Raw genomic sequence first — 27,164 nt, forward strand, 5'->3', positions numbered from 1 at the left:
TTCATTCACGAGCAAATACTCGATCGAATCGAATGTCGTAATTAGGCCCCTGTTTTGCTCCCGTTTTGGTACAGACGACGTTCTCTCAAGAGACTGCGGTTGTACTCGCGAAGATTCTAGGGTTTCGGCCTCCTTAACCCACAAACGAGTCAGCAGATATTTTATAGATGGAATCGATGTAAATGCTCTCATAGGTATCGGGGCTTCTATAAGCTACATTGACGAAGCTTTGCGACGGAAACTGCAATCGAAGGGTATATCACCCGGCACAACGAATAGATTAATTCAGATGGCCGACCAGAGGGTTACAGACTGCGAATCGCGTATTCGGTTGAGTGTTCAGTATAGGGGAAGGATTACCAAACTGTCCGCTACGGTAGTCCCAACTATAGCCGAATCCCTGGTATTGGGACTGGATTTCCTTGCCGAAAGCAATTGCCAATTGAGTCTGGATGGAGAATTGGTACCACGAACCAGGAACAGACCGGGTATCAATTATGCTCATGCTACAACTCCTTGGTAATTTCAGATCCCATTGTACAAAGCCACTAAACCAAGCCACGTGTTCAAGCCACCTCGGGAACATAGACTTTTTGTACCCCAGAGCGACTCCACCACAGCATTCACCGTCGGTCAACAAGTGTCTTCCATAAAAAGTTCACCTACGATAACTACGGATCAAAGGTTAATGGACCAGGTACCGAAATCGGAAAAGAAACTGCGAACACCGGTACAGGAACAAAACCAAAAACAAATATCGCTCATTTACTCAAAGAGTGACACATCTCAAAAAATCAAGTTTCGAGAAAAACGCGTTTTAAGTTGGCTATTGCAATTTGACTTCCCAACTTAAAAAGATTATTAAAAAATACTAAAATAACTACGTGGACTATATTTTGCAAACAGCTAGCCAGATATCAGTGTTAAATATCTGTACAAGACCAAACATGATCTAAAGTGTTTTAGTGTTTCATAAACTCAAAAACTTTTGTGTTGAATTATGCGAAACTCGTAGTAAATGAGCTGTAACTCGTCGATTTTTAGAGATATCAGCATGAAAATTTGACACAAGATAAAGTAGAAGTCGTAGAAAAAATAGAAACTGCTAACTCAGAAAACTTATTTTTTGAGTTATGCCACTCTTTGAGTAAATGAGCAATATGTAATTTATTTTCTTCCGGAGTGAGGGGGGAGATGTAACGTGGCCGTTTCATACAATTCTCACATCTCATTCGACCCGCATTGATATCCATCCCACCTTAATATTTCCATTATACCGTCAGTATCAAACTTACTCCATACTCAATAGTGGCCTATCAATAGTGGCATATGTTGGGCTCAGTGCAGACAACAACAACCCGGCTACCATTGAGCCCACATCTAAAACCCGATCACCATCGAGCCGATTACAAAAACCATATTGTCATCCATCCATTGGTTATCTAAAATACATCTCATCCATATTCCTCACACATATTGTTCGTCTATAAAACACCAAGAGTTTTATAATAAACATTGAAATTGTAAACACTCGTGTTTTACTTAAGGTTTGTGGGTCCTTAGGTCGACCCTGGTAGCGACTGAGCTTACCTCAGCCCTAGACAAAACCACTCGTTATAAGGCCTGAAAACATATCTTCTCTTTTATGAGAGGATATCCTCTGAACGGGCGTCCACAGAGGTATTCTACTCAACTGAAACGCCCTAGAGAGGTCATCTATTCTGTGGAAAACACTTTTCTATTCTTTATAAGTCTCTTTCGCAGATATTTTCTATATAAGAAGTTCCCTATGGAAGTCTTATATGTTGTGGAAGACTTCTACAGAGGTCTTCTATAATTGTTCCACGAGCATCCCATAAGGGACAAGGGAGACTTCTCTCATATCAATGAGTGCACCACGATTCATATTAGCTTAATGATATGGGACGTACAGTTTATCACCGAGTCCGAACGGCGCACAGTGTTGCCGCGTGGACAAAAATCAAAAAATGTGATGTTAACTTTTACATATGTTTATGTTTTTTTCTTGCAGTAAACACATCCGATACAAGGTATCTGAAAGAATTTTGTCGATATGTGCATCCATAATGAAGTTATAGCTCTTTAAATATGAAAAATATTTCCCAGGTAATCTAAGGCGATAATCATATGAATATAAGGCGACATTTAAAATAACATTTTCTGAAAAATTTGTTGATAATACTAAAAGTTTTGGATGGGGATTTGATGAGTGGGCTATAAATATAACGTTTTAGTACAAAAAGTTGACATTAACTGCACATGGGCAATGTACCGTTATCAAGAAATCAAAATTTATATTTGATAAAAAAATTCAAAATTCTTAATATTTAGTAGAGCAGATCTTTTGTTTGCCACCTATTGCCACCTTGGCTCCTGTTTTCCGTTAATTGGACATATCTTCCAAATCAAAATGTGTAAAAACATTCTGCCCCTCCTTGCAACCTTCTGAGATATATTGGTTCAGATTTTATATAGCCCCCATATATATCTTTTCCCAATTTTGCTACAACTCGTTCAATTTTGATCGAATAGCCTTCAAATTTAGTATATGTTATTTTCTTAGGCTCCTGAGTAGTTTCATTGATTTTAGCAAAAATCGGTTCAGATTTAGATATAGCCCCTATATATATCTTTCTCCGATTTTGCTATAATTCGCTCAATTTTTCATGAATAGCCTTCAAATTTAACATGTAATATTTTCTTACGCCCCTGATCAGCTCTACCGATTTTCACAAAAATCGGTTCAGATTTGGATGTAGCCCCCATATATATATCTTTCCCCGATTTTGCTATAACTCGGCCAATTTTGATTGAATAGCCTTCAAATTTAATATATAATATTTTCTTAGGCCCCTGAGTAGCTCTACCGATTTTCAAAGAAATCGGTTCAGATTTGGATATAGCCCCCATATATATCTTTCCCCGATTTTGCTATAACTTCGTCAATTTTAATCGAATAGCCCTCAAATTTGGTATGTGATATTTTCTTAGGTCCCTGAATAGGTTCACCAATTTTCGTAAAAATCGGTTCAGATTTGGCTATTCGATCAAAATTTACCGAGTTATAGCAAAATCGGGGAAAGATATATACGGGGGCTATATCCAAATGTAAACCGATTTTTGTTAAGCTACTCAGGGGTCTAAGAAAATATTACATATTAAATTTGAAGGGTATTCGATCAAAATTGACCGAGTTATAGCAAAAACGGAGAATGATATATATGGGGGCTATATCCAAATCTGAACCGATATGGACCAAAGTTAAAATTTTTCATTCCTATGCCCTTACAAGTACTTGTGCAAAAATTCATCAACCTAGGTCAACTCCTTCTATTTTTGTCCACTTTTGTATGGAAGCGGCAACACTGTGCGGCGTGTCTAAGACACCACTTTTGTAGAGAAGTTTTACATGGCTGAAATACTCAGGAAATGTCGCCAACATTACTGAGGGGTATTCTGCGGTGGCACCCCATCAAATATTTTCCGGAAAACATTCTAATTTCCTATATTTTATTTCTTATATTTTCTACGGTTGTCTTATATTCTAGAAGAATCATACGGATGTCTTCCAATATAGAAAAGTCTTCTACTGAGGTATTTTATCCTATTGAAGACTCTTGCGGAGTTTTTTATAATGTAGAAACCCTCTTAAGTCTCACTTCAAATAAAACCCATGGCATTTTATTATTTTTAATAATTCAATTGATTTTTTTATTTGTTTATTTTTGTTTGCTTTTAATATATAAAGTAACTACATTCATAAGTAAAGAAAAATAGTTATTATTATTTTTATTAATATATAATTTTTAATTTAAGATGAAATTATTATTAATATTGTTTTTATTTCAATTTATTTTTTGTTTTTATAATTACAATGCCATATAACAAACTGTAACTGTTTGTATTCTTAAATATTTAAATATTAGATACAAATATAGAATTAATTACATGTACATAGATAATTTTGTGTTTATAAAATAAAAATAAACTTAATTTTTTAAATGTAAAAAAAAACGAAAAAAAAATAGAAAGAAATATGTATAATTACTGTAAACCTAAAGAATGTTTAAACATAAAATATAATAATAATAATAATTAATGGGGTGGATACAAATAAAGTGACTTAATATAAATTAAAGAAAATACATATAAAAAAATGAAAAAAATATAACACAATTTAAGAAAAATATATATAATTTTGTTTATAGATAGATTCATTTTTCTTTGACATAACGAAAAGATTCAATTTCAATGTATATTGCGCAATGAGCTATTTTTATTATCATTGGTTTAAGGAAAATATTTGTGTTTGTTTAATTTTCTTGTCATTTTGTAAAAGAAAAATGTTTGTGAAAAAAATAACAGCAACGCAATCAAAAATAAAATCATATTTTATAACATAGAAGCATTGCTAAAAAATGTAAAAAAAAAAGAAATAACAAAATAACAGTTTAACCAAAAAAATTTTATAGGTTAGAATTTTTATACAAATGTTGTTTCTTTGAAGAGATAATAATTATTATTTTTATAAATACAATTATGTTTTTGTTTTTAAATATAAAGAAGAGATTTTATTATATAAATAACACATGGACTGTAAGATACGAATCTGTAACGAATGAAGAATTGTTGAGAAAGGACTATAAATTGTTTGAATTTATGAGACAGTTATTGTGCCAACAAAGATCCTATATTTCTTATATTTCAAACTAATTGATTCGAAGAAATGTTCCCTTGTTTTTTAATGGACAGAATACTGTTTAAGCAAAGAAGGGCTTACAAAGTGTTATGGGTAATCCCCACTTTACAATCTTGGTGCACTAACTTTGTAGAGAAACTGATGAACCAGTTGGCACACACCAGCTAAAGTGCAATATATTGAAAATGCATTTTTATAATTATTATAAGATTTAATTTATCTCTGTTATACCCAATGCTTAAGTCCATGTGTTATTACATGTTAGAAATTCTTTACAAAATTTTATTTTTTATTCAAATTTTTTTTTATGGGAAAAAGCACCTTTTTGCATGAGGGAAATAAGTACATAAACTGTGCGTTATTACTCTTCTGGTTGTCAGGGCTTTTTTAATTTTTTATTTAAAATCTCTCTTGATACTCTCAATTCAAAACAATGAAAGTAAGGAAATCTTTTTGTTTTGTGAATTCTTTGCGCAAAAGGGATTATCACTACAAGAGATTTACAACAGACTCTCATTCATTTTATCATCTCCCAATATTTTCAAAGAATTCTCTGTTATTGTGATTATTATTATTTCAATGTATTCCACTCTATGTACTTAATTCACTTTTCTTAAATTAAATATTTTTGTTTCTCTCTCTTGGTGTGCTTTTATTTTTGTTTTGATAAATTTTAACAATCACTTTGTATTAAAGTATCACTGAGAGCAGCAATGATTTCTTCTCCCAATTTGATTTTATCGGCAATTTCTCTTGAATCGGTAATAAGTTTGGCTTTCATATTAATGAAATAATCAAAATCGGCATATTCATCTGAGGTTAAATTCTTTTCCAGTAGAGTCTTAACACTAACGCCACGACGATCGATGTCGGCCTTGAGGCGTTTCGCTTCTGTTAATTGTTCGAGCAGGCGATCACGTTTGGTTTCCAGAGATTTCTGTAAACGAAAAGAGAGAGAAAAAAATTAATTATGAAATGTCGGTTAAAATGTCGCGATGGTAATTTGAGGTTAGGTTGAGGTGTGATTAAAATAAATACCGAATAAAGCTTTAAAAAGGGAAGTCTCACTAACATCTAGGCAGGGATAAGAAAGATTCTTATTTCCTGTCTTTCAATTTTAAAGTTCAATTGTTACCCCATTGGCTCAACTTCATTTATTACCCTCTATTACAGAGAGTAATGTTTTTCAAAACGAACTGACTACTCCACTCAAGCAATCGAAAATGAGATTGAATCTTCAACAATAAACAAAACAAACGTTCAATTGTTACGCTGGCTAGGTTATGCAGTAGCAGGGTAGCTAAAGGTGTTTGAATATGAATCAATTGACTGTCAACGCCGAAGTGCAAAACGAAGACTTCGATGAAGTATTCAGAAGTAGAAAGAGGTCACATAAAAGTTGGTGTTAGTTGGAGTAGCGCAGAATTTTGAAAATACCTGTTCAGATGTCTTCTATTTTATAGAAGACCTTTTAAGAAGTTTTCTATTCTGTGGAAGACCCGTTAAGAAATCTTCTATTTTATAAAAGTCCCGTTCAGAGTTCTTCTATTCTAAAGAAGATCCATTCAGTAGTCTTCTGTTCTATAGAAGTCTAGTTCTGAGGTACTCTATTCTAGAGAAGACCCGTTCAAAGGTCTCCTATTCTATAGAAGACCAGTTCAGTAGTCTTCTATTCTATAGAAGACCCGTTCAGTAGTATTATGTTATAAAGAACTCTCGTTCAGAGGTATTCTATTATATAGAAGATCCGTTCAGAGGTATTCTATTCTATAGAAGACGCGTTCAGAGGTATTCTATTCTTTAAAAGACCCGTTCAGTGGTTTTCTCTTCCATTAAAGACCAGTTCAGAGGTTTTCTCTTCTATAGAAGACTTGTTCTGTAGTCTTTTATTCTATAGAAAACCTGTTGAGATGTCTTCCATTCTATAGAAGATCCGTTCAGAGGTATTATATTCTATAGAAGTCTCGTTAAGAGGTACTCTATTATATAGAAGACCCGTTCAGAGTTCTTCTATTCTATAGAAGACACGTTCAGAAGTCTTTTATTCTACAGAAGACCGGTTATGAGGTCTTCTATTCTACAGAAGGCCCGTTCAGAAGTCTTCTATTCTATAAACGACCCGTTCTAAGGTATTCTATTCTAGAGAAGACCCGTTCAGTGGTCTTATATTTTATAGAAGTTACGTTCATAGGTATTTTATGCTATATAAGACCCGTTCTGAGGTATTCTATTCTTTAGAAGGCCCGTTAAGAGGTTTTCTATTCTAGAGAAGACCTGTTCAGAAGTCTTCTATTCTACAGACGTCCCGTTCAGAAGTCTTCTGTTCTATAGAAGTCCCGTTTAGGGGTATTCTATTCTATAAACGACGCGTTCTGAGGTTTTCTATGCCTGAGAAGACCCGTTCAGAAGTCTTCTATTCTATAGAAGACCCGTTCAGAGGTCTTATATTCTATAGAGATTCGTTCAGAGGTATTTTATGCTATAGAAGACCCGTTCAGAGGTATGAAAGACCCGTTCAGAAGTCTTATTTTCTATAGATGACCCATTCAGAGGTTTTCTATTCTATGGAAGGTCTTTAAAAGGATTATTTCTTTTCTGTGGGCGGCCCAGAGAGGTTTTCTATTCAATTGAAAACACATACTGAGGTCATCTATTCTGTGGAAGATCACTTTCTATTCGATAAAGACTCCTACGGATGTAGAAAAATTTTAAGGATTAAACGACAGTCTGAAGGAGTTACCTACCCTTCGGGACAATGTTATATTGGCATTAAATCTAATATTAAAACGATCGAGAGATTTTTGCATCGGCCAATAGAAGGCATGAAGTTCTCTTCCGCAAGGTCTTCTTAGCATTATAGGAGATTTTCTTATAGAAGACTATAATAGCTGCTTAGTCTCCTACAAGATTACATTATAGGAGTCCATAAGGTCTACCTACTTATAAGAGACCACTAGCTCACATTATAGGGGACCACAAGTCTCCTTATTAGTCCTCTTATATAATAGCTACTTATAGGAGGCTACATTGTCTACTTATAGGAGACCACAAGGTCTACTTATAGAGGACCACATGAACTTCTTTTGGCAGATAAGTGTAAATGTCAACAGACATTCAAGGCCTTTGACTTTAGCAGAAAGTAGAAAAGCAAATTTGAAATTTAAAACGAAAAGGAAAAGCATAATCCTTTTAGGAAGGCCACAAAATCCCCTCTACGAGGTCTTTTCACAAGATCTGCATATAGAAGATATTCTTAGAGGAGACAACAAGATCTACTTTTAAGAGACCACAATGCCTACATTTAGGAAAACACTAGGCGACTAGGTCTTCTTATAGAGGATCGCAAGGCCTTCTCATATAGGATCACAAGTTCTTCTTATAGAGGACCTAAAGATTTTCTTATAGAGGACCACAATGACGGACACTGAAAAGCCTTTGACTTTAGCAGAAGTTAGAAAAGCAAAGATGATAAGTTGACTTCCGTTCGAGTACATTCAGTTTGTTTGGACAAAGGATTTAAGCCGACACCTAAGAAGCCTTTATTTTGTCACACGACTATAAAACCACACAACTGTTTGTGTTCTGAACCATTGATTATCACAAGTAAGAAGGTAGCAAACACAAACCGAATTAACTTTAAAAATCTCTGTCTTACCTTCTCTGCATTGTTATCACCCACAGCTGTTAATTGATTTTCGGCACGGGCCAAACGTTCTGATAGTGACAAAAGCAACCCGGTGATATGACCAATATCCGAGATATAAGTACGGCATTTGGATTCTTCAATGGGGCGGACTTTATCACACAATTGATTGAGTAAACTATTTCCCAAATCATCATTGACGGCGGATTCTTCATCGATGGCAGCTTGTTCTTTGCTTAGGATTCGTACTTTATTGTTGAGATATTTAATTAGTTCATCCTGGAAAAGAAAAAAATATACCACAAAATAAATTACAAAGTAGAAAATTCTTAACAAATTCATATACTTACCACTTTATTCTTAAGGATATCACAGCTATCGGGTGCTTCAATTTCAATTTCTGTCAATTTCAATTCCACGGTTAGTTTATCTTCATCCTTTTGCTGCTTGTGGTGATGCTGACGTGTTAGTGTTGAGGTACCCACATCACGTTTACTGGGTCTTTGGCGTACATTGGGATTATAGAGATTGCTAATATAGTCCTGTACGGTTTTGCTGCCGGGTGGACATAATAAGTGTATGAGGGCATCGTTAGCGGGTAACATTGTGGCCAATTCTTTGGATAATTTTTCACATTCATCTTCAATGGGCAGGCGTTGGCGAGGCTGTAGGGTTGTTGTGCGATTTCCACTGTCACTATTGTCCTTGTGGTTGTTCATATCCGTCAGAGATTTCAGTTCACTGTCGGTTATATCATCGGTTTGTGAGGCAGTTTCAACGGTATTAGGATTAACTCTCAAAATGATTTCACTACGCTGCACCAACTTCAAGCCATCTGTGCTGGAATCCAACTGAGAGAGTATATGTTCGGTGGAGGCTTCATTTTTATTTTTACTCTCTTTCAGGGCCTTTTCTTGTTCAGTAGAATTGTGTTGTTCTTCAGAGCAGGTTTCATAAGATTTGGTTTCTGCTAATTCTTCTTCTGTTGGGGCTGTTGTTGTTGGTGGTGGAGGAGGTGAGGCTGAGGGTGGTGGTGTATTTGATTCTCTGTGAGTTTTCGTCTCCATCCCTTGCGAGGCATTTAGTTCCAAAGTTTTTGGTATATCAATCACATTTGCCTGAGCACTTCTATTTGAGTTAATGTGAGGTGAGGACAGCGAGGTGTTGTAACCATGACCCAATAGGCTATTATTTTCTGTATTGTGGGCTGACATCAACTGGGATTGCAATTGACTGATTTTTTCAATATTTTCTCTTAAAGATTCCTGGCGTATTACCACTTTCTTGTTGCTGTTGTTATTGTTTTGGTTGGCACTGCCATTCAATGTGGTATTAACCAATTCCGCCCTAAACAATGACGCCGACGATGAGGAGCAGGATGATGCCGATGATTCATGTTGATGCTGATGAGGATGACTGCTGCTGCCATTCAAACTTGTATTACTCAGCAGACTACCACTACCGCTAGTACTGTGATTCAATCTCTCTTCATGACTGGCACAACTCTCCGACAGAGAGCTCAACGATGAGAGTGATGAATTTTGATTCTCCTTAAGACTTGTGCTTTCCACCAGCATACTATTAACATTGGGATGTTCCTCAATGGTTGTGGGCATTAATGCGTTTTTCTTAAGGTCTAACGAAGACTGGGTCATATATTTGGTGGGACTTTGTTGGGCTGACGCCGTTGCGGCAGATGCCTGTTGCTGTTGTGTATCATATGATTGAGATCTACTGAAATTGTTGTTATTCAAATTAAATGAACTCAATACTGGGGTGGAGTAACGTTGCTGGGATGGTGGATATGCTGGGTAGCAGTTGTTGTTGGATTGTGAGCCACCGCTGCCTGTTTGGTTTGGCGACGATTGTTGTGTCGTTGAGGATATATTGTTATTTGATCCATAACGCAATGAACTTTGTGATCTCAAAATTGAGGCATCTGCTGCTGAGTTGGGCTGCAATTTTGCACCCAGTGGCAATACATCGGGTAAATTGTTGGGCAGTTTTGTTGCTGTTTGTGTTTGGGCCGCCATAATATCGTATGTGGATTTTGTGTTACCGCCCACCAAATCCTCATTGGAGTGGAGGGTAAGCTTATAGCTACCATGATCCGGATCGGAACTGGCCTGTTTCTCAAGACTTTGTCGGGGTAAATATGATGCTTTGGAATTACATCTGAAAAGAGAAGGAAAAAGGGAGGAAGGATTAGAATTGTTGGAACATTTTAAAGAATTTTATTGAAAATTTATAACAAAGGTATTATGTTAGGCAGGGTCGAACCTCTTTTTCCTTCACCATGAGAAAACAACAAATAATATCCACAACTTTATCTTTACTTTAAGACATATTTAAGGATAATAAGATTTTCCATAGGAAAACTTCTATTCAGCCTGGCTGAATAAGGTTTTCCATAGGAAAACTTCTATTCAGCCTGGCTGAATAAGGTTTTCCATAGGAAAACTTCTATTCAGCCTGGCTGAATAAGGTTTTCCATAGGAAAACTTCTATTCAGCCTGGCTGAATAAGGTTTTCCATAGGAAAACTTCTATTCAGCCTGGCTGAATAAGGTTTTCCATAGGAAAACTTCTATTCAGCCTGGCTGAATAAGGTTTTCCATAGGAAAACTTCTATTCAGCCTGGCTGAATAAGGTTTTCCATAGGAAAACTTCTATTCAGCCTGGCTGAATAAGGTTTTCCATAGGAAAACTTCTATTCAGCCTGGCTGAATAAGGTTTTCCATAGGAAAACTTCTATTCATTATTATGAATAAGGTTTTCCATAGGAAAACTTCTATTCAGCCTGGCTGAATAAGGTTTTCCATAGGAAAACTTCTATTCAGCCAGGCTGAATAAGGTTTTCCATAGGATAACTTCTATTCAGCCTGGCTGAATAAGGTTTTCCATAGGATAACTTCTATTCAGCCTGGCTGAATAAGGGTTTTCCATAGGATAACTTCTATTCAGCCTGGCTGAATAAAGTTTTCCATAGGAAAACTTCTATTCAGCCTGGCTGAATAAGGTTTTCCATAGGAAAACTTCTATTCAGCCTGGCTGAATAAGGTTTTCCATAGGAAAACTTCTATTCAGCCTGGCTGAATAAGGTTTTCCATAGGAAAACTTCTATTCAGCCTGGCTGAATAAGGTTTTCCATAGGAAAACTTCTATTCAGCCTGGCTGAATAAGGTTTTCCATAGGAAAACTTCTATTCAGCCTGGCTGAATAAGGTTTTCCATAGGAAAACTTCTATTCAGCCTGGCTGAATAAGGTTTTCTATGGGAATACTTTAATTCAGCCAGGCTGAATAAGGTTTTGTATGGGAAAACATGAATTCAGCCTGGCTGAATAAGGTTTTCTATGGGAAAACATGAATTCAGCCTGGCTGAATAAGGTTTTCTGTGGGTAAACTTAAATTCAGCCTAGCTGAATAAGGTTCAGAGGCCTCAGAGCTTAAAAAAATAATTTAATAACAGCCCAAATAATCCAATAATGTTATCTACTCACTAAAATCAACGTAAAATGTCCATTGCAAAAATGTTGATTTTATTTAAATTACCGGCTATCCTCCAAATAACAATAAAATGATTAATGTTTTAAGTTAAAACTGACATTAGAGTTTCATGTTAAGAAATAAAAAATAAATAACCTTAAGACGATTTAGTTTAATAACATAATGGCCGATTATTGTCAACAATTGGCATTATGACAATACACATATTTACACACATACATACATTTAAAAAATAAAATGTATTTGTTTATTTTGAAAACAAAAAAAAAAGTTATAAACTATTTCGCAAAACAAACCAAATAAAAAAACTTCAAACCCTCAGGGTAAGAGATACAACGAGGGGAAACATATCAAATAACAAACCAACCTTGTGATGGATTTATTTATGACATCGGCATGTATGTATGTATGCATTGTTTTATGGCTATGTATCTTTGAAACATCCCAATAGAAAATCAAGTCATCGACGACATTTTCGTCGACGATTCGTTGACGAAATTACCGAAATGGTCATGCACGACGCGATGCATGACCATGTCTTGCAAAGTGTCGTGGCAACAAACTCAAAAATGTTGAAAAAAGCGTGCTATGAAATGAATGCTCACATATTGATTCAAATATAAAATTTTCATTTTGGAATAATTGTAAGATAAAAAAATCATCAAATTCTGAAAGCACGTCAATACTAAACAGTTTGCTTCAAACAAAGAGCGGTAAGTGAGAAAAATTATATTAAGGAACTTAAAAAATAATTTAAGTTATTCTTTTAATTCATATATGTAGCGAAGTCATGGCAAATTCCGAAAATCCCAGCGGTTTTAAAAGATGCGGCAGTGGTATATGGTAAGATTATAGATTATTTTAGTGGTTATTGTCAACATCCATTCATAATGTTTTCTTTTTACAGAATCCATATATAAGGCAGGTCGCCCCTCCATAGGTTGTGATGAGAAATTGAAGCGCGGGTAAATTCAAAAATAGGTGGATCGGAGAATATTCTGGAACGAATCATTATTAATCTAAGATAAAATTAATAAAATGATGTATTTTTAATGTAATAAAAATAAAAATTTGACACACGACAACAAAATGAAATTGTCTTTAGTAGGGTCGTTAACGACAAATAGCAAGACAGTGTCTGTAAAGCTGTCGTCAACGAAAAAACGGGTTTTTTGTCTTCGAAGTCGTCGTCGACGACAGCTTCGCTTACCTTGTCGCCCAAGTTGTCGTGCATGAATACTGGGACACTTGTGTGAAAAAGTCGTCAACGATCCCAAAGGGCTGTCTGCAAGGAGTCGTGAACGAATTGGAAATGTCGTGTACGATTCATCAATGTTGTCTTAAAGACACTTTCTATTGGGATAATAATAAAGTCCAACAGTTAAAAGAGTTAAAGTTAAATTTGTTTAAATAAAAACAAATGTCGCCTCTGAGGTTAAGGTTCATTAGCTCAGGCTAAATACGTGAACATGGTTTGTTTTATATTTGTATTTTGTTGGTGTGGGTTTTTTTTGCAAAACCAGAAACCAAATTCTCCACCAAGACAATTGAAGGCATGTCATTGGTCTTATCACCGGCAAAAATAGCTGGCAATAAACCTACATTTAACCATGCAGAGCAGATAGAAATAACGGTGGCTTGCTCGCTGCTCACTGCAATGATATTCAAAATGTTTTTTTTGGTTTGGTGGGTTTTGTGTTACAGTTTTATGGCGTTTTATTTTGATTTTTTTGCAATATTAGGAGGTCGTCAGAAAAGTCACAAAAACCCACCAACAAAAAATTCGTAACAACAACTTTAGTAACATTATTACACAGTTTTGCTGGAAAAAAAATTGTATGGTGTTGGAAATAAACCAAGAAAAAAATAGCTGTATTGTAAATCGCTGCAGCATGTCTGCCGCACAATCTGTTGTTAGCTTAGTAAGGCGTTTTAGAAAAAGGCACTCCTCTGTAAAGTTTTTTTTTGCTTCATTTATTTGTTTGGCGGCAAATATTTGTGAATATGTCAAAGCTGTTTGAATGAATGTTTTTGTGTGTTTAAAATAAAAATGTGTAATATCACATTTTTGAGGTTAGTTTCTTTTAGCAGAGCTTTGAAAATGTAAAACAGCTACAATAACTAAAATTTAAATCAATTCTAGAAAATCTTAAAGGAAAATCTCAATTGAATTAGCGTTGTGAAAATAAAATTTGATGTAGAAATCTCAAAATAATGTTTAGTATAGATTTGAGCGTTTTTTATCTTGGGTATTCAAACTTAATCAATTATTACGTGTTCATATCACACATTAATTTTATTCAGTTCTGATAGCACTGTCCGGCACAATGTATTCTTTGATCGTCTCGTTTCATCCCAACGTTGTTTTGAGGTTTTCGAAGTACACCCACTTCGCCACATACAACGCCTGACCCTTAGTGGGCGGTTTGCTGAACATCGGAACCTCAGGAAGAGCTGCAGAAACTCACAGCTGATAGTGTTTCCATACATTTTTCTTATAGACAATATTTAATATATTCTAAGATGTGATTTGAAGCTCACAAAATTAATCAATAAATTCGTCTCTCCAAAAAGGTGGAACTAGCCCAAGAAGTGTACGAAACTTTCAACAAGATCCTTAATGTAGTACGCTATGTGTACTTCAACTTTAGTAGCATCATGTTGGGAGAGTGATGCATATATCAGCAAACTTTAGGCGGAAATTTAAAGTAAATAATAGGTCTGTCTGTTTACAGCAAAAATAATCCCTTTTGGAAATTGTGGAAAGGGAACTAATTCAGCACGGATTTTTTATTCATGATTGTTCTGTATACTTTTATTAGTCTATGGTAGAACTTCCGTGGTAGAGTTGTTTAACGTATACATCCCACCAATAAATAACTGTTGTGGCATTCGGTCCGTGGCATTAACCAGAGGAGTGATGGTTGAGCAGTCAATGAGGACACCGCTACCAGAATTAGCGGTGAATGTACCAGTTTGTCATCGTGTCACCTGGCAAACCGTCGTTTCTCTTGGGTCGGACCATTCCCCATCTCCATCAGCAGACCGCCCGATTTCTTCTGAACGTTGCACTTTCATTGCTGTAACCGCTCCCTATATACTTGCCGAAGTGAGACCAAATTACCCAGCAGTGCCGGCGCGATTAGCAACAGTGTGTGATAAACTTAGTCGAGCCAGCCTCAGTGGTCCCAGAGTCACGGATCTAAATCTTAAAGTTAACAGGTTGGTCGATGAGTTGTGGCTAAATCATGTGAAGAGTTGCAAAATTGGTGCCGGAATAAGTGAGTTATGGGCAGCGGCTAAGTCACAATCGAACCCTGGGAAAAAGAAAGATAGGACCTCAGTCACGTTTGGCGAAGTTAAGCTGACTGATCCGAAGAGGAACGTAAGTTATTTTAATCTGTAGTTTGTCGAGCACCCAAGCAGTGACTGGGCAATGAGAAGAGTACAACGTTGCATTAGATCACTTCCTGCAGAGGAACCACCACAATTTATCGTGGATGATGATGCCATCAAGAACGCTGGACCCTGATGGCAATACTGGATGAGTTTCTGATTTGGATGAGTTGAGTTGTAGGACCTCAGTCACGTATGGCGATGTTAAGCCGACTGATCCGAAGGGGAGTACAAGTTATTTTAATCGAGAGTTGTCGAGCACCCGGGCAGTGACTGAGCAATGGAAAGAGTACTACTTTGCATTAGATCTCTTCTTGTCGAGGAACCAACACAATCTACCATGGATGATGATGCCATCAGGAACGCTAAATCATCCAAAGCGCTTGGCTCTCCCAATACTGGATGAGTTTCTGTGTTGGAGGGGTTGAGTTGTAGGACCTCATTCACATATGGCGACGTTAAACTGACTGATCCGAAGGCGTGTACAGGTTATTTGAATCGACAGTTGTTGAGCACTTAGGAAGCTTTAGTCCCTGATGGAATCTCCATGGCAATACTGGATGAGCCAGAAGTTGAGTATCTCACTAAAGTTCTCAGCCTGTCGCTAGCCACCCACATCGTTCCTGAAGCCCGGAAAGTGGACACTGTGGTCCCATTACTGGAGGCAGACAAGGATGCCAATAAAGGCAAATCGTACAGACCGATTTCGCTTTTATCACCCGTAGAAAAATGACACTCGACTTATCAAAAGCCTTTGCTATTGACAAGAACTCCCCACGCTGTTTGTGGACATTGAACAGACTACCCTCCGGCCAAGTTTTATAACGTTGGATAATTAATTTTATGTGTGGACGCCAGTCATATGTGGAATTCAGAAAGAGGAAGTCCGTAGAACGAAACGGGGAGTTCCACAAGGTGGGGTGATATCTCCGGTACTGTTTTATCTCTCCTGTATTCCGCCCCATTCAGACGGCATTAAGATCGTCAAGTTTGCAGATGATTGTACAATCTTGGCGCCAGGTACCTTCTTTGATGTCATTTATGAAAGGCTGAGCTGCTATTTGACTGATCTTACCACCGTTTTCCATGCGTGGAATATACAAATATCAGCAGAGGTGAGAAAAGAGTTGAATGTCATGATCGATGGTAGCAGAACTCCTACCACAAACAACCCTAAAATTCTAGGGGTCACATTCGACGGCATGTTCACGTCATTCGCCTATGCCAAAGCTACCTGCGACTATATGTCCCTCGCCGGCAGAACTTCAGGTGCAGACAAAGAAAATTCGGTCTGTGGTAAGCTATGCGGAGCCAGGGTTGTCCGCGAATATAAGTCCAAAGCAATGCAAAAATAATCAAAACTGTCAAAAATGCGGCCTTGAGAATTGCTTCAGGGTGTCTCTAGAGTTGGGTAATCTAGTTCCTTATACTAGTTGCAAAACGTATGAGTAACATCATGAAATGTAACGTGTGATATTAAGTATACGCAGTTTTCTCAATGAAAACATGTATGCCATTGCAACTGCGAAGTGAACTAGATAGTTCCATATAGTTTCTTTGACACAACCCTAGGTGTCTCCTCGTCTTCTGTGGACCAGCTACATGAGGAGACAAGAATTTTTCCAGTACGGCATCACAATGACATGCTCCTATTGCAGCCATTCTAATCGCCATATGAAGGAAACGGTGGTTGGACCCCCCCCCCCACCTCCCAGGCTTGTAAGGAGGGATCTTCATGATCTAGAAAGAGAGGTCCATCGTGATAAGAGAGAACCCCTAGATCAACAGGTTGGAACAACATTCTCACAGATACTGTCGCAGATGTCATGCAAAACGATCGTACTCGGTTCTCGGAGTACATCCCCCACCTATCGCAGCTGAGGAGCGCTTACTGCCATGACAAACCAGAGTAGTGTTGGCTCACCCACGCTGCTCTTGATGGTGCAGGCGTCTAAATTCTTATAGGACAAGGATCGATGACACGGTGCAAAACACCTGCCCAGCAAGCGGTACAGCCCGGCACGATAAACTGTACCTTTTCCACTGCTCTACCAAACTCAGTCAATCCCACGACATCCTACTCAGTCAATCCCACGACATCCTACTCAGTCAATCCCACGACAGCGCGTTCTTTCGTACCGGGTTGACCCCCAACCATAGTGTTTCGGTCAGCGGTTGCCAACCTATGCCAAACCTATGCTTCTACGTAGATTTTATGATGCTACAACAAGAACATCTAACTCCAGTTGCTTTGTGGTAACAAACCATCGAATCAGAAAGTTTCCTAGAACTGGAGATAGACCCAGAGCCAGAATAAGCAGAAAAAGGACTTACAAACATATTATAATATATAGTATATGCTGTTACAACAACAATAACAAAAGTGCAAAATTTCTCTATGGTCTTTGTTACAACGCTATAATTTTATTCTTCACAATGCTCTCGTGAATGACCCGAATGTTCCAAAAACACCCTTTATTATAAGGCAAACATTGTTCTTCTCTTTTTCAGTTCTTGTTTCAAATAGTAAATTTTCTTTACTTTTTTTGCGTTTGAAAACTTTCAAAGTGACACCTTGATGATGGCAAAAATGAATGTTATGTGATGTGCGCGTTACGTTTTGGGGGTAATAGAGAAGATAAGATATCTAAGATATCTTGTGATGCCGATGAAGATTCGACCGGTGTTTGAACTTTCTTGTATACAAAGCTAAGCCAATAGCAACAACATTTTGATGATCATGTGATGATCACTTTTGCCATCATTTGCCATCATTACAATCAACACTCAATCACGCACCGAATACCACCGCAAGCAGCAGCTGACTTTCTGCCTGCACCTGTCGCGTGTGGCAACAAAATCACAAATTTTTGTTGTTGATTTTTTTTTTGTTAAGAAAATATATTTTTTGTCACTACATGTTTCTCCAGAAATAGTTGCGCTAGTAGCTGCGCGCGGTGTATTAACTCTATAGAAAACGAAAGTTCAATTGACGTGCAAAAATATCGTATGCAGCAAAAGGCTAATATCTGAGTGGCTGGTTGGTGGTTTGTCTGGTTAGATGGTTGCTTGACTGAATGAATGGCTGGCTGAATAGTTGGTTTGTGACTGACGGCTTCAATGAACAAATGGTGTTGGATGATCAAAAATGCAATTCAATTCACTTGAATATCACCTCAGACAGACTTCTTGGCCTGGCGGCTTGGTTTGGCTGTCGTTGTCGTCTGTCCCCCATGATAATGATAATATTTTGTGAATCTCACATGAGAGTGATGATGAAGTTTATGGCAATCGTCATTATGGAGATGATGTATGGGCTACTTGGCCTAGCATGAAATATAACATATCTGCTGCTGCTGTTATCACAGCTATCCATGTATCCATGGGGTAAAGTAGTTTCACTAGTTTTGTAATATGAGCGGCGGAGGTATTATCGAACCCAATTGTTTGTGTTGTGTTTTTTTCTTTTTGGAAATTTCTTCTCAAAGGCCCACAAATGTCACATAAACAAAACAAAAAATGGAAATTGTGTATTCACGCTCAGTAAGCCAGGCTTTGACACTCACACTAATAACAATTTTTCAACACAGTTTGAATTTGAATTCATTTTTTTCTTCTTATTTTTGCTGGGAATATTCACCCCACTTACACAGAGTAGTTTTTGAAAAATCGTTTATATTCTACGCATTGTCCGCACGCTTCAAGCGCTTCACATAAGACACCAAACACTGGCTGGATGGATGGGTGGCTGGCAATAAGTCAAGGCACACATAAAACATATGCGAATTTAAAATTTTTTTAAATTGTCACCATAAAACAGCAGCTCCAGTAATTTAGAAAAAAATGCCTACAAAACCGAAACAAAATTCAAGCGAAATTTTATTGAATAAGCAAACAAAAATATTCAATTGTTGTTGTCTAAGAAAACGAAAGTGAAATGCTTGAATTTATGTTTCAAACTAAACGCCACACTTGTGCGTCTATGACTTTTTAACATAAGAAATGAGATCAACATTTTTTTTCATATTGAAATTTATATACGAAATATGTAAGTGTTACTCACACATTTAGCACTGCAACTGCATACTTTCAATTTGTGCCGGATTATGAAACCATGTCACCAGTTGTAGTTGCATCCACACATCTCAGCCAGCCATTTAAAAATCCATCTATCTATCCCTTGTGTGACTTGGTTGCATGATCCGTGGGGATAGCTATTTTTGTTTCGCAAATATTTTAGTTTTTGTTTTCTTTGCAATTTGCCGCGGTTGTCACAAATATTTTCGTGGGAAAAGGTATTTTTTTCATCAGTCAACTATTTGGGTTACCGTATGCCATTTTCCTCTGGATGCTCTATTGAAATTGCAACATATTTTGTTGTGTGTATGAGTGACATATTAGAGCACAAATGGAATGCCTTGTTCAATTTTTTGGCAAAGAAAAAGTGAAAGTAGAGTAGGATGATTGTTTAACCCTCTTCCTGTTTTGAACCCTCACAATTTAGGCTAAAGAAGAGTGTATATACACTAGCCATAATGTTTTTTCCATTTGATCCAAAATTCGTATATATGAAATTTTATGGCAAAGATGAATTTTCACGATAATTCTGTAAAGGCCGCAAAATTTGGTCCAATCGATGGGAAAAAGTTTACCAGTTCATTGTTCAGGCTAAAAAAATCGGAGCAGATTTTGATATAGGTATAGAGTCCAAAATACCCAAAATCGTCCAAATATGCATATTGGAGCTATATTGAATATACGATCCGATTTTCACAATTTTTGTAGGATTCTTTTTTTAGGCACAACAATGAACTGGTAAAGTTTTTCCCATCGATTGGACCAAATTGCGATCTTTACAGAATTTTCGTGAAAATGCACCATTGTCCCCATACAAATTAGTATGGAAATAAAGATCGGCAGTTTGGTAAAGGTTACGCTAACCGATCACCATAAAATTTCATATGTAACGTTTTTGGATTAAATGGAAAAAATTAGGGGGTAAAAGTACCAAACATTTTTTGGTTCAATCTAATATACGATCAAAAATATACCACATCGAAGTAAAGGGTTTTGACCCCAATTATAATTGGAAGAAATCCATTTTAAGCAATTTGAAGTCGATTTAGTCCTGTCCGCCCGTTTTCCCAACGGATCAACCGATTTAGTCGAAATATTGTCACTCGTAACATTGTGTCCACTCCTTTGGGTTCCTCTTCCGGAGAATTTAAAACATTTTCCCAAAACGACGTAATATTTCTTGAAGACATACAGTATCGGCCAAAACTAAAGCACCCCCTCAGTAAATTTTTTTGAAATGATAATTTTTTTATGAAAACTAAATTATAAATTTATTTCTTATTTTTCTTTTTATTTATTTATATCTTTATAATTGAAAAATACAAAAATAAGGAGATCAGAATTTAATAAACAAAAGTTAAAATTCAAAAAACATTTTAGGTCGCAAATATAGGCGGACAAAACTAAAGCACCCCCCCATTTGAGGTACAGCAAAAACTATTGAAATCAATATTTCCTTGCGTATCCTCTATTCTGGATGACACAATCACATCTTTTAGGCATAAAGGATACTAAATTATTAATTATTGCAGGCGAAATAATAGCTTTTCGGAAAATTTAGCTTAAATCCTCAAAATACTGAAAATCGGAAGGTACCGGTTAATGGAGGCTATACCCAAACGTGGACCCAGGTCCACGATTTTTGGTGGATATGTTTTGTGACCACTAAGAACCCTAAGTACCACATTACAGCTAATTTAGTAGGAAAATGTGGCTTAAATATCCGAAATACCGAAGATCGGAAGGTATCGCTATAAGGGGGCTATACCAAAACATTAGCCGATATTGTTCATATTCATCCAAAAATGATGCTACAGCATCCACTAGTCAAATACAATACGCTAACGTTTAAAAATTAGCAAAAGAAAGAATTGCAGAAGAACGATAGACGCCGGCTTATTCAGTCGACGACCAGAAAAAAAAACTTTCATATCGACTAAAAATGAAGGAGCCAGACTGGCATTCGCCAAGACCGATTTGAACTGTTTTCCGATGAATCTATGTTTAATTTGAAGTATTTAGATGGTAAAAGGCTTGTACCAAATGGGCAACCGTTAAATCCTAAATATTGCAGAGACGCTGTAAAACATGGAGGCGGTAGGTTTTTTGCTGGTCGTCGACTGAATAAGCCGGCGTCTATCGTTCTTCTGCAATTCGTTCTTTTGCTAATTTTTAAACGTTAGCGTATTGTATTTGACTAGTGGATGCTGTAGCATCATTTTTGGATGAATATGAACAATATCGGCTAATGTTTTGGTATAGCCCCCTTATAGCGGTACCTTCCGATCTTCGGTATTTCGGATATTTAATCCAGATTTTCCTACTAAATTAGCTGTAATTTGGTACTTAGGGTTCTTAGTGGTCACAAAACCTATCCACCAAAAATCGTGGACCTGGGTCCACGTTTGGGTATAGCCTCCATTAACCGGTACCTTCCGATTTTCAGTATTTTGAGGATTTAAGCTAAATTTTCCGAAAAGCGATTATTTCGCCTGCAATAATTAATAATTTAGTATCCCTTATGCCTAAAAGATGTGATTGTGTCATCCAGAATAGAGGATAAGCAACGAAATATTGATATCAATAGTTTTTGCTGTACCTCAAATGGGGGGGTGCTTTAGTTTTGTCCGCTTATATTTGCGACCTAAAATGTTTTTTGAATTTTAACTTTTGTTTATTAAATTCTGATCTCCTTATTTTTGTATTTTTCAATTATAAAGATATAAATAAATAAAAAGAAAAATAAGAAAAAAATTTATAATTTAGTTTTCATAAAAAATTATCATTTCAAAAAAATTTACTGAGGGGTGCTTTAGTTTTGGCCGATACTGTACATATATCAAATTGGAATATAGAATATATCGGTTCACACCTTCCGGTATCTCCAACACAAACATTTCAAAACTTTTCGCAAAAGTTCAGTTTATGGACATGTCACACCGATTGTTTTGAATTTTGGCGAGTTAATGGACTAAAGATTTTAAAAACCCTCCCGGCACCATCTAGGTTAACTACCCAACAAACAAAATGTCGGATACGTTCCGATGCGTTTCAACAATCTCGGAAGCACCTTCTGAAAAAATCCTTCCGATTTCTATTCTATCCGTAAAAGATTTGTTTACCCATTTATGTTCCGATTTTGGAGCGAAATGTCGAAAATAAATTTCCTTCCGAATTTCAAAGGACTTTTTTCCGATTTCGTTCGGAAATCGGACCCATTTCGATACGACATTTCCTTCCAAAATTATGTCAACCACTCCAGACAACATACGTTACGATTTCGGATCCGACATCGAACGTAGCATCCGAAGTACGTACCAGATTTCTTTAGGACTTCGTTACGATTAGCGCAGTTCTTCCCCTGAGGATTATGAAAATATCCACCGCTAAATCTTCTACTACACTGTTCACCAACTGGTGTTATCGTCCTGAGCATCCCAGCCGATATCGGACGTAATATCCGTTTGTATCGATTTCGTTATGACTTCGGAACGATTGGTTTGAGGAATATGAAAATATCCACTCCTAAAGTAGGACGAAGGCCCTCAAGTCGTTGACTGGCAGCGCTTGGGGTGGGGTGACAAAGAAACCTTGTTCACTTTTTATAAAACAATACGGCGCCAGTTTGGTATACAAACTTTAGTGAAAGAATATTTAAACCTGCTCTGAGGACTGCAACAGAGTGCCTTTACATGACATCTGTGTACCATCTCACTTCAGGAGGCGAAGATTTTACCGGTGTTGTCACCTTAAGCATCCAGGCACGTCAGGAGATTTCTTCATGATCAAAAGGGAGAGGTCTAAAGGTACAAAGGAGAACCTTTATGTCAATGAACCTATTAGGCAGTCTTGGATAGCATTCACAATGATGCAGTGGCACATGCACAGTCAGTCTGTAGTGTAAATGTCAACTTTGATGGCAAACGTGAGTGATTTTAACCCAATTAAGATCAGGACGATGCACCCGACTCAATTCATATTGAGTCCGAATTAACAGAAAGATACCCAACACATACCCTGCATCTGGATTGGGATCGTACGATACGCTGCATCGATTCTCTATGGACGCAGCCAGTCCAGGTTGCAGAATGTTTAAATCTGGTCACAAAGGTGACCGAACCAAATAGATAAACGGACATATTTGCGTTGCTACAACAACAAAAACTGATGAACACGATAACTTACGGATTGAATATCGGGTTTGGCAAAAACTTTGCACTTCGTAAAATTTCTTCCAAACGTACATCAAGTTCCAAGTTCCAAGTTCGTATACCGGATAACATATTCCGGTACATACCTCCCTTCAAATTTCCCTAAAAAATCCACGCTTTGTGGTCCGATATTCTTGAAAGAAATTTCTTTAAAAATCCACGCTTTGTGGTCCGATTTTCTTGAAAGAAATTTCTTTAAAAAATCCACGCTTTGTGGTCCGATTTTCTTGAAAGAAATTTCTTTAAAAATCCACGCTTTGTGGTCCGATTTTCTTGAAAGAAATTTCTTTAAAAAATCCACGCTTTGTGGTCTGATGGTCTTGAAAGAAATTTCTTTAAAAAATCCACGTTTTGTAGTCTGATTTTCTTGAAAGAAATTTCTTTAAAAAATCCACGCTTTGTGGTCTGATGGTCTTGAAAGAAATTTCTTTAAAAAATTCACGTTTTGTGGTCTGATGGTCTTGGAAGAAATTTCTTTAAAAAATCCACGCTTTGTGGTCTGATTTTCTTGAAAGAAATTTTTTTAAAAAATCCACGCTTTGTGGTCTGATTTTCTTGAAAGAAATTTCTTTAAAAATCCACGCTTTGTGGTCTGATTTTCTTGAAAGAAATTTCTTTAAAAAATCCACGCTTTGTGGTCTGATGGTCTTGAAAGAAATTTCTTTAAAAAATCCACGCTTTGTGGTCTGATGGTCTTGAAAGAAATTTCTTTAAAAAATCCACGTTTTGGGGTCTGATGGTCCTGGAAGAAATTTCTTTAAAAAATCCACGCTTTGTGGTCTGATGGTCTTGAAAGAAATTTCTTTAAAAAATCCACGCTTTGTGGTCTGATGGTCTTGAAAGAAATGTTTTAAAAAATCCACGTTTTGGGGTCTGATGGTCCTGGAAGAAATTTCTTTAAAAAATTCACGCTTTGTGGTCTGATGGTCTTGAAAGAAATTTCTTTAAAAAATCCACGTTTTGAGGTCTGATGGTCTTGGATGAAATTTCATTAAAAATCCCCGCTTTGTGGTGTGATGGTTTTGAAGGAAATTTCTTTAAAAAATCCACGTTTTGTGGTCTGCTGTCCCTTGAAAAAATATTCTTTGGAATTACTTCTCTCACTAAAATTCAAAATGTTCGACTAAGGGCAATTTAAGGTATGTTAGCGGGTCGCTTTGATTTTTTCACCAAAAGTGTTCCTTGTGGTCCTGTTTACAGCGATATAATATTTTCCACGGGCAAGACCACGCCTCCGGACATTAAGGTCCAAAAGTCCTAGAAAATTTTATGACTATTAAAAAGTCCATTCTTTCAGATACCTCTTCTGCAAAAGTTCAACACTTTCCCTTCAATCAAATTTAAGGCCAATTCTCGGATAGTGTTTAGGTCCAAAGCCCCAAAAAAAATTCTATGGTGGCCAACTAAAATGACTGCTGGACGCGATGATTATCAAAAGGTCCATTTGTTCAGGTACCTCCTCAGCAAAAGTTCAACACCATTTCTCTTCAACCCAATTTAAGGCCAATTTTCGGATAGTGTTTAGGTCCAAAATTCTATTGTGGCCAACTAAAATTACTGATGACACATTGACTATCAAAAGGTTTGTCCCATCAGGTACCTCCTCAGCAAAAGTTCAACACCATTTCTCTCCAATCCAATTAAATAAATTCTCGGATCGTGTTTAGGACCAAAAGCCTTAAAAATGCTATGCTGACCAACTAAAATGACTAATGGACACAATGACTATCAAAAGGTCCATTCCTTCAGGTACCTCATCAGCAAGAGTTAAACACTTTTTCCCTTCAATCCAATGTAAGGTCAATTCTCGGAACGTGTTGAAATTTTATTAACGGTAGTTTTGATTTTGACTACAACATTCCTGGGATATAGACCCCAATATTTAGAGGAACTCCCATTTTGACTTAATTTATTTTTCCTTTTTAAAATTGTTGTTTTTTAAAGTACTTTTAGGTCCACCACTCATGACGTTTGTTGTTGTTTTTTATGCAGCAACAGGCTGAAAATATTTAGCTGGCACAATGCAGGGATTTTGTAAAGCTAAGCGTTCTGCAAACCTACTTTCAAATATGCACGATCATATTTGCCATTTTATAGACTGGGTATGAGTTACATATTTTGCTACCTCCCTTGCATTTTAAATACATCCCCTTCCAGCAATCAGCTATTTTGTTTTAATTAAAAATACAACATCAGTTATAACATAATAACCAAATTGTTAAACATATTTTCTGTGTTCCTTGATTCGCCATTTGTTTATTAATAACGTTAATGTAGCTTGCAAATATAAAACATTTTTAACGTAATATTCCATTAAATAATAAAAAACAGGCAAATTAAAATTCCGAGAAACCAAAATCAAAATGCCAAAGTGAAAAATATATTAACTTTTACTTAAACAAACAAAAAAGTAAACAAAACTTTGTTGAAGCAAAGAAAAAATGGAAAATTAAGGCAAAAAAATGCAAAACACGATGCCACAAAAACACAAAGACTTACAAAATGATAGAGAAACAAAGAGCAAAACAAAAAAATTCTGCAAAAAAAAAAAACAAACTTTTTTACTACTTTGCAAGCAACACTTAATCATGCTTGTGGTGAGGAGGGATGAATGATTTGCCGGTCTTACGGTCTTATGTACATCCAATCATGGACGTGTCCAGGGTGTGTCAGTTTGACAGAAATGTTAAACAAAATATATACTTGTATTCCAACACTGTGTGATGATTTTTTTATTGCAAGAAAAATATGATACATTAGGGACTTAGCCAAAGAGTAAAGAGTTGAGATATAAAACATTCACACTGCCACTTTTATGGCCATATAAACATTCATGTGTACTTAAAGGGGGAACTTATATTGCAATAATATAATTAAAATATTTACACGGTATTGCACTTAATATCAGAGCAAATTACAGGATGTACAAACTATTTTTATATGTAGAATAGTTGAAGATTATCTTCTACTAACCTACAAAAGGTCCAAAATATACATAAATGAGAATTAGAAACATTGCAAAAAATTCACTGCTGGTGTAAATTAAAAAGGAAAGACAAAACTCACCAAAATGTTTTTTTTTTGTCAAATCGATAGCAAAAAGCGATCTCCTAACAATATGTATTGTTGATGTAATCATATGTATTGTTGATGTAATCATATATATTGTTAAAGGAACCAATTTCAACAAATTCGCGAACAGACCTTAAACTTCACATAAGCGAAAATTTTAAACTTTTGTGAGGGAGGTAAACGAAAGTGTTTTTCGATATGGTTAGGTTACGTTAGGTTGATAAAAGGGGTGATACTAGATCACCACATGCCCATGTGGACATACACTTAAGCCATAAGTAGGCCTGTTGTGCGCTCTAATTTTGGGTTATGGAAGATTATCTTTTTTGACTTAGTCTAGGATCTCTGTCCTATTTACATAGTCTCTGATCTTTTTGAACTCGATTGTCCTAATTTGGTCGAGTCCTGGTATAATGTCATTCCCTAGTAACTGGGTTCTCAGATTTGTGAAGGCTTGACAATGGCAGAGGTAATGTTCCAACGTTTCGTCGTCCTCTCCGCATGCTCTGCATTCACTGTTTTCTGCACAACCTATTTT

General features: G+C 36.5%; 1 protein-coding gene and 1 long non-coding RNA gene across 11 annotated transcripts in view; one reads left to right on the plus strand and one right to left on the minus strand.

Annotated features, from left to right (window-relative positions):
* Nucleotides 1-5,345: 5,345 nt before the first annotated feature.
* The window catches only part of Shrm (shroom), a 308,548-nt gene continuing 286,729 nt past the window's right edge, over nt 5,346-27,164 (minus strand). For all 10 annotated transcript variants that reach the window (XM_073992652.1, XM_073992645.1, XM_073992644.1 and 7 more), the window contains 3 exons: nt 8,714-10,538; nt 8,376-8,642; nt 5,346-5,657 (listed from right to left, as the gene is read on the minus strand). In XM_073992652.1, the coding sequence (XP_073848753.1) occupies nt 5,394-5,657; nt 8,376-8,642; nt 8,714-10,538 (2,356 nt within the window). In that variant the 3' untranslated portion in view covers nt 5,346-5,393. The remainder of the gene's footprint in view (nt 5,658-8,375; nt 8,643-8,713; nt 10,539-27,164) is intronic.
* On the plus strand, nt 12,484-12,862 carry LOC141406713 (uncharacterized). Its single transcript, XR_012413485.1, has 3 exons — nt 12,484-12,583; nt 12,654-12,713; nt 12,778-12,862. It is a non-coding gene; the product is annotated as an uncharacterized lncRNA (long non-coding RNA).

The sequence above is a fragment of the Musca autumnalis genome, unplaced genomic scaffold, assembly GCF_047663935.1.
Source record: "Musca autumnalis isolate F117 unplaced genomic scaffold, ASM4766393v1 scaffold_5, whole genome shotgun sequence".
Classification (NCBI taxonomy): domain Eukaryota; kingdom Metazoa; phylum Arthropoda; class Insecta; order Diptera; family Muscidae; genus Musca; species Musca autumnalis.